Source organism: Benincasa hispida, chromosome 5, assembly GCF_009727055.1.
Source record: "Benincasa hispida cultivar B227 chromosome 5, ASM972705v1, whole genome shotgun sequence".
NCBI classification, from domain to species: Eukaryota; Viridiplantae; Streptophyta; class Magnoliopsida; order Cucurbitales; family Cucurbitaceae; genus Benincasa; species Benincasa hispida.
The window spans coordinates 29,733,261-29,741,991 of NC_052353.1; the positions used below are offsets into that span (position 1 = coordinate 29,733,261).

Below are 8,731 nucleotides of genomic sequence, written 5' to 3' on the forward strand. Positions count from 1 at the left end.
CATGACATATAGTAATCTGTCATCTGAATTTAAGGCCTTTACCACTAGTTTAGATATAGGGGTGATACCAAGTAACATATAGGAAGCAATGGGAACTGAAGTTTGAAAGGCTGCTGTTACGGAGGAGATGAAGGCTCTGGAGAAAAATGGAACGTGGGACCAGGTGATCATACCCAAAGGGTACAAGACAGTTGGATGCAAATGGATTTTTACTATAAAGTACAAGTCAGATGAGACTGTTGATCGGTATAAGGCCAGGTTAGTTGCCAAAGGGTTTACTCAAACCTTTGGGGTAGATTACTCCAAGACATTCTCTCCCGTAGCTAAACTCAATACTATCCGAGTATTGCTATCAGTTGCAGTTAACAGAGATTGGCCTCTGCATCAACTGGATGTAAAGAATGCCTTTCTCAATAGAGAACTTGAGGAGGAAGTCTACATGAATCCTCCTCCCAGATTTGAAGATCAGTTCAAACAACGAGTTTGCCGGCTGAGAAAGTTGCTATATGGGTTGAAATAGTATCCGAGAACCTGATTTGACAGATTTTCCATCATTGTCAAAGGACAAGGGTATACCCAAGGGCACTCAGATCACACACTTTTTACAAAGAAGTCAACTTCAGGGAAGGTTGCAGTTCTCATTGTGTACGTTGACGATATTGTGCTCTCCGATGATGATGATGATGAAATTGTGAAACTCAAAGCAAAGATGGCCAAAGAATTTGAAATTAAAGACCTTGGGAAGTTAAGATACTTTCTCAGAATGGAAGTATCCCAGTCAAAGGATGGAATCTCAGTGTCCCAACAAAAATACACAGTTGATCTCTTAACGGAAATAGGAATGACCGGGTGCAAACCTGCTAACACACCGGTTGAATATAATACAAAGCTCAGCAATACTAGTAACAGTGTCCCAGTCAATAAAGAAAAGTATCAGTGGTTAGTTGGAAAATTGATATACTTATCTCATACCAGATCCGATATTTCATATGCAGTAAGTGTTGTCAATCAGTTTATGCAGGCCCCTTATGAGGAACACATGACATCAGTTGAACGCATCCTGCGATATCTGAAAAGTACACCAGGTAAGGAGTTAATGTTGAAGAAGTCTGATAAATGTTGCATTGAAGCCTACACTGATTCTGATTGGGCAGGGTCTGTTATTGATAGAAAATCAACATCTGGGTATTGCATATTTGTTTGGGGTAATTTGGTGACCTAGAGGAGCAAGAAACAGGGAGTTGTGGCCATAAGTAGTACGAAAGCTGAGTATCGGGCCATGAGTTTAGGGATATGTGAAGAAATCTGGTTGATGAAAGTGTTGTCAGATCTTCATCAAGACAATGAGCTCCCAATGAAATTGTTTTGTGATAATAAGGCGGCAATAAGAATTGGAAATAATCATGTACAGCATGACAGAACAAAATACATTGAGATCGACCGACACTTCATCAAGGAAAGACTTGACAACGGAAGTATATGCATTCCTTATGTTCTCTCAAATCAGCAAATTGCAGATGTGCCCACAAAAGGGTTACTGAGACAAAGTTTTGATTACTGTATCAGAAAGTTGGGCCTTATTGATATTTATGCTCCAATTTGAGGGGAGTGTTGAAAAACAACTTGCAACCATAGGGGTATTTTAGTAATTGTATGTACCCTAGGGCTTCTCACTAGTCTTTTTATTTGGCCTATTCTCTTGTATTTTGTGTATCAGAATTAATAATAAAAATCAGTCTCTATTGTGGTTTTTTCTCCCTGATCTAGGGTTTTCCACGTAATTCTTGTGTTCCTTTTTTTCCTTTTATTTTCAACATAAATTATTTCAATCATCAATGAAATGTTTCTATTGCTAAAAAAAAAAAAAGATGACAATAATAGTATGTGGCTTTTAGAGTTAGTTAAACATCTCCTTTCACAACTTGATGAAGGGATAGTTACTTGTGCTCATTATTTGGAAAGAAAAAGTAAAACCGAAAGAAATGCAGTTACAATGTAAAAAGTAAATACTCTGACCTTTGAGAGAGTTAACTTTTCTCTCTAAACAATTTCAAATTATTGTTTTGGAATTTACATTTAGATTTAGTAGGAAACACCAAAAGAAATTCAATTACAATGTAAATATTTTCTTGTGTACATCGAACACCTCTGATGATGAGAGTTGGGGTTCCTGCAAAATATCAAAAAGAAAGTTAATATTTTTCCTTCCAAACTTAAGAAGAGGGCGAGTCGATTTTAATATAAAATTATTTAAACCCTAAACTTGAATAAATTATACAACTAATAACTCGATTCTTCAAAGATTTGTGACTATCGTTTCGAGGGTTCTTAATTATTTTATTGTATGTATTAATTCTAATTCAACGAGTTGCATTTATTGAGCATTTTCTTGCATCCATACTGAATTTTTTAATTTATACATGAGTTCAAATACTTTTAAGACGACAAAAAGCATCGGAAAAAGTAAGAAAAGCATCCAATTTTTTTTTTCTGACACTATTTCAATTATCGACCGAAGCTTGGCAAAGTTTCGTTGAAAAAGGATTATACCGACGTTAAAACAGATTGAATATACTTATTACAGTTTAAGTTAGAACAGACGGGTTCATGTAAATAAAGAAAAGAAAATGAAAGGGAAGAGGAAAGAGTAATAATAATGAGTAAATGACCTGAATTTGTTTATATCGAAGCAATTTTCTGAAAAAAGAACATGAGAAACAGCCTTGTTTGTTGGCCCTTTGAACAGCATCTTGCATGTACTCAAGCAAGCGTCCGTACGTCAAGTTTGCAAAAGTCTTGACCAAATGAATCATAATGAATGTCATTGCTCCATTCATTGACTTTCCTGTTAATATCTGCATTATCATTCCCATTATCAACTTCTAAAACTTCTTCCATCTCTATTAATATTATACCACCAACGTTTATTTATTTATTTATTTTAATACAATCATCTTTACAGATATTTATAAGTCGTCTTTTACGGGGTTCAAATCTCATTTTGATCAATAAACTTTCATGAAGTTATTCTGTTTTATTCTCTATAACTATTTTAGTCCATAAACTCTCAAGAGAACAATCATTTTTCGTCTTTAGCTTTCTGTAATGTACCAAGCTATTTAAAATAAGAATAGTCGTTGAAAAGTCTGTCAATTAATATTTACTAATTAGGTAGCATATCGTAGAGTCAATTTAGAATGACTATATGTTGGAAATGCAACCAAAATTTTAAATTGGTTAGATAAGAAGAATATTATTGCTATATAAGTGAGGACAACTATGTCCATCGGTAAGAAGAATTTTGGATGAAACCAAAAGCAAAAACACTCATGATCTAGGGTCATTTTTATGTCTATAAAGTGGACGATATCATACTACTATAGATATATTTGGAGGGTTGTTATTTACGATAAGTGATAGTCATCGTGTTTGAAGGGAGGATTTTTGGGAATTCGTTTAATATTTTGAAAGTTTATGAATCTGGTAGACATAAAATTTAAAAATTGACAACTTATTAGATATTTAATAAAGCTTAGGAACGATTTATTAAACATGAATGCGAAAGTAAAAGTTCAACTAATAATTATAGATAGAAGTTAGAAGATAATGAAAGATGTGTGTAGTCTTACAGAAGTATCAGCAGCAAATTGATCATCTCCACAAGCACTCAAAGAAATTGCCAGTCCACCACTAGTCGCCTTCCTTGCTCCCGACGGCGGTCTATTGTCCAGCCAATCATCCCTTCCACCACAAAAAAACCCCCAACCCAGAATAAGAATCTTAATTTTTTTTTTAAAAAAAGGAAAATAAAGAGTAATTGAAACCTGTTGAGGTCGTAAACATAGGCGAGATCGAGAATTGTTCCGCTATGACAGGCATCGACAATGGCGTGGAGGACGACACCCTTCTTTAGAGGGGAAACAATGGTGGCATTGATCTCATTGTCGCTTATCATCCCTTCCTCCATGAAGTCAACAGGACATATGGTCTCGTCGTAGCCATCGAGCTCGTCCATCTCGAAATCTGGCTGTCGTAATCCATGGCCGGAGAAGTAGAATACGAGGCTTTCGCCGTCAGTGCAACCTTCCACTAGCCATTTTAGACTGCTTTGGATGTTCTTCTTTGTTGGTAGTCGCTCTGGCATTGCTTCGTCCTCTGTATTATTGGATTAGTGAGAATATTAAATTTTCATCGACATTTTCATTATATCATAAAATAATAGTGAAAAATGTATAAAGTCCTTCCCGTTAAGTTTTTGCCACTCAAAGAGTGCTCTGTAAGTTGAATATTTAGGTCAAACTATATCTTAGGAAAAATTTAATATTGATTTTTTTAAAAATATAATTGTGAATAAGAGAACTTGAACTACAAACTTCGTGGTCACTAATATATTCGTATGCCACTTTGATAATTTAATATTGAATTTACAAAATTCACGGTTTGCAAATAAGTTTTTATTTTTATTTTTTTTAGTTAAATAATTATAAAGATGAGAGATCAAACTATCAACATTTGGAATGATAAATGATATCTTATATATCTATTAACTTATGCTCTGTTTTTACTCGAGCATAATATGTAAACCATTAAAATGGAGACCGTTTTAATCAAACCTAAATGGAAAACTAAATAAAAGATTATAAATCAACGTAACTCAAATAATTATGAAACTTTCTGTTTATTATTCTTGGCTAGAATTATTAATTTAGATTTGTCAAAGTTAACCTAATTCAACAGTAATTGATATGTATTTTTTTTTTTTAAAGTCGGAGATTCAAATCTCCATACCCCATGTTTTTGTACAAAAAAAATTAATAAGTTAGGTTCAAAATAAAATTCATTAATCTAATACAAGTTCTTTTTTATTTTTGCTTTTGCTTTTTTTAGTTCAAATCTCCGACATTTTGGTTGAGAGCATATACCTTAACCAAGTTGAGCTATACTCAAGTTAAATAATTTAGTACAAGTCAACACCATATTAGCAAAATCCTCATCCACATTTGGGATACGAGAATAATCACTTATGAAAATCGATATTTACGAAGTTCTTTTCTAAATAAACTTAGGTTATCATAACTTTTAGACCAAATACTAGATTTGTATTAGTACATGTGACTTGTAATATTCAAGATCAAGTTTCCATAATACACAACCACAATTTTTTCTCGAGAAAGAAAAATGCAAACACAAGGGTTCAACAAAAACTAAAAGAGAAGTTATGGTGATTAAAATATAAACTTGATGGTATTAGAACTGTAATGAAACAAGTAGTAAAAGTTAAGAGATAAATATATACCCCTTTAGACCTAAAAATAAGTGAATAATTTATAAGTATTTCAATCCCACTTGTTCGGTTTAAAACTAAAATATCTCTAGTTGATTTACGGATCAAAGTAGTATATTCTTTTGTTTTCAAATGTAGAATAACGAATCAACTTATTTATAAATAAAATAAAATATTATCGTTTATGTAGACAATGATAGACATCTATTTATGTTTGTAATTGACACTGATGGTATTTATCACTGACATTGATAAATGTTTATCAGTATTTATCATTATATATCACTGATAGACAATGATATTTTGCTATATTTAAAAATACTTTCAACAGTTTTACATTTAAAATAGTTATCATATAATAAAAATAATGATGATGAGAACGATGAACCCATATTATTTTAATAAAAAAAAAATATGCTTACATGACACATAATAAATAGAAGTATCATATTCTAGATTATAGATGACTTTGATGACTTTGGGAGGAGGGGAAAGTATTTTCAACCTTTAAAATTATTTTTCTAAATTTTACTAATTAATCAAAAGTAAGGTTGAAAGCTTTAAAGAAACTTCAAAATAAAGTATTCTTCCAAAATTCCTCTCAAAAGTACTCACCATCAATAATTAAGTATATATCCCTAAACTTTTCGAGTTTATCCCTTTAATCTCTAAATTCTTAATTATATCAATTAAAATTTTTAATTTTTTTTTTGAGAGTGAATCAATTTAGATTTTGAGTTAAATATTTTGTTTTAAAATCAATTTATGAATAATTTTCATGTGTATACTTTTTTTTAAATGCATATATTAATATGATATTAAAAAAATGTTAAAATTAAATGGATAGTAATAATTTTTCATTAATATTAGTAATTTTTCATCTTCTTAAGAATTCTGCCATAATTTTGATTTTGCTTGTTTGGTAGGACTTTGGTATGAACAATAATTTTACTCGATGATAATCATTTTAAGTTAATTATAAATGGAATACAATCAAAATAGTTATAAATTATTAATAGATGGTCTTAAGTTTACAGTCTAAATTGATTTATAAAAATTCATGTTTTAAAAGTTACAATTATTAGTTTAAAATTTTAAGTGATACAACAAAAATTTTGAAGATATAAATTGATTTGTTTTTCCAATAATTAATTATAAGTTTGAAAGTTTTTATTTTGATCTCTAAACTTTTAAGAGGTCATTTTCATAAATTTGGTACCAAACAAAAGAAGTCATAGGTACCCTTCATAATAGGAAATCGAAATATTTACAAATAATAGCAAAATATTACAATTTATCAATGATAGACTAATGTATGTGTCTATCATGATAGAAATAGACGCAGATAGTAGTTTATTGTGATTTATCATAGATAGACAGTGAAATTTTGTTATATTTATAAATATTTTGGTTCATTTTTCTATACTGGAAACAACCCAATAATAATGATTCTTTTTTGTATTTCTATTAAAAAGAAAGAAAATAAAATGATCAATCACACCAAACATTTTATTTTTGTTTGAATTCTTGAAAAATTTGTTCCTTAAAATCCACAAAACAAGATATACAAAATCATGAAACACAAATTATCACCAAAAGAAATGATTAAATGAGAAGTAATAAATTTAGAAGAGAAGAAAGAAGAAATATAACCTGTAAGAATACGAATGTTTTGCTTGGAATATCCAAAATGATTGATCAACAAATCTTGCATATTAAGAACATCATTCACAGTCCCATGTAGCCTATGTTTCCAGTTCTTGTAGGTCACTCCACAGAGGAGAGCACGCTTCGTCCGCCGACCGTCGGAGGAGGCAGACGAGAGGTTTCTCTTCGGAGACGGCGATGGCCAGAGAGCCATTATTTCCTGTCTCGATTCATCATCTCGACTCGAGTTTAGTCTCCTTCGAAACGCCCCGGCACCCGAGGAGGAGGAGGAGGAAGGTTTGAAGGACTCATTGCATTTGCATTTGAAGCCATTGATTTTTGTGTGGTTCTTGATGATCTTGCAACAGCAATATTCACTTTTGGTATCCATTTTTATGCCCTTTCCTCAACCCAAAGGGGTGAAGAAACAGAGAATATATAAAAGTCTCAAGTGCATGTTTGGGAACAAATTCAGGAAAAAGAATCTCATAATATAAAAAAATATTCACATTTTAGTTTGGTTATTATTCTTCAACTTTTTTCAGTTTACATTGTTTATTCTATTTTGCTTCTTCACTTTTAAATTAACTTGCATATTAATGCAACATAAACGATGATTGATTAGAAGATATGTGTTTTTATTATTTTCATTGACACTTTTTTTTGTTTTAAAATGAAAATTTAATGGGAGTTAAGATTGCAACACTTATAAAACCGATATAAAAGCAATTAAATAAATTTTTGGAAAATATATCCACTTATATTCATATATTTTATTTCATAAGTTGTATCAATTTAAATAATGAATTAATAATTGTCTCAATAATTTAAACCAAACAGTTTTGTATGTGTATCAATTTTTACACTCTTCATTATATTTCATTGGGAAAATCTCGTGAAAAACTCATAATATATCAATTAAAACTTTTATAAATGGATCAATTTAGACTTTTACTTGCAATTTTATTTGAGAATCTTAGACTTAAGAAAATTTTGAGGTTTAACTGACTTAAACCATAAGTTTTACATGTTATTAATCGAAATCTAGAGGAGTGTGTTAATTAATACATTTGCAAAAGTTCAAATTTAAATTGATAGAATATAAATTAATATTTTTCCTAATTTTTTTTTTCTCAAAACTACTTTAGCTATTACAGTATAACTTTATATAAACAAATTTAAATTAATTGAATTCATTGTTGTGATGGAAAGATATGTCTATGCAGGCGAATCGTATGTGTTCTAGATTACATAAAAGGTATACAATTGTGTCCAAGTCATCAATATAGAATTCTGTCCAAGTCATCCATAGAAAATTAATTAGAAGGATTAAATTGTTTTTTTAATGATTTGTTGAAAAAAAAAGTCCGATTTCAAATATAGAAAAATAAACCAAAATACATAAAAATATAGCAAAATTTCAAAATCTATCAATGACAAACACTGATAGGCTTCTATTATTATCTATCAGTGACATTGATAAACACTAATAGAAGTCTATCAGTATTTATCATTGATAGATTCTAAAATTTTGCTATATTTTGTAAATATGTTCAGCAGTTTTGTCACTTGAAATAACTTTTTGAAAAAAATCCTTAAAGAAAACAATAAAACTAGAACACACAAGAATTTATGTAGAAAGCTTTAAACTCGGAGAAAAATAACGACCCATAGAAAAAGAAATCCACTATATGAAAAATGGTTATAATCATATAAATAATTCTCTCTCGGATCCCACTTAGAAAATTATTCTTTTAGAGTTTTCGTACCACTCACACCCTTTTCCTCCTCTCAAACTAG

The 8,731-nt window shown here is 30.4% G+C and overlaps 1 protein-coding gene across 1 annotated transcript; it reads right to left on the bottom strand.

Annotated features, from left to right (window-relative positions):
- Positions 1 to 1,897: 1,897 nt before the first annotated feature.
- On the bottom strand, positions 1,898 to 7,358 carry LOC120078623 (metacaspase-1-like). The gene is made up of 5 exons (XM_039032911.1): positions 6,938 to 7,358; positions 3,825 to 4,155; positions 3,630 to 3,741; positions 2,670 to 2,855; positions 1,898 to 2,170 (listed from the first exon to the last, which is right to left on the bottom strand). Exons 1-5 carry the CDS (start codon positions 7,320 to 7,322, stop codon positions 2,111 to 2,113), a joined length of 1,074 nt encoding a protein of 357 aa, XP_038888839.1. The 5' UTR covers positions 7,323 to 7,358; the 3' UTR covers positions 1,898 to 2,110.
- Positions 7,359 to 8,731: the final 1,373 nt, after the last annotated feature.

What these genes read in the sequence shown, in the direction of transcription:
- LOC120078623 (XM_039032911.1), bottom strand. Translation starts at nt 7,322, where the DNA reads ATGGATACCAAAAGTGAATATTGCTGTTGCAAGATCATCAAGAACCAC. An exon ending in AATTTGCTGCTGATACTTCT is followed by an intron (nt 2,856 to 3,629) that starts GTAAGACTACAC and finishes ATGATAATGCAG; the next exon opens with ATATTAACAGGAAAGTCAAT. An exon ending in TTCGATATAAACAAATTCAG is followed by an intron (nt 2,171 to 2,669) that starts GTCATTTACTCA and finishes GATATTTTGCAG; the next exon opens with GAACCCCAACTCTCATCATC.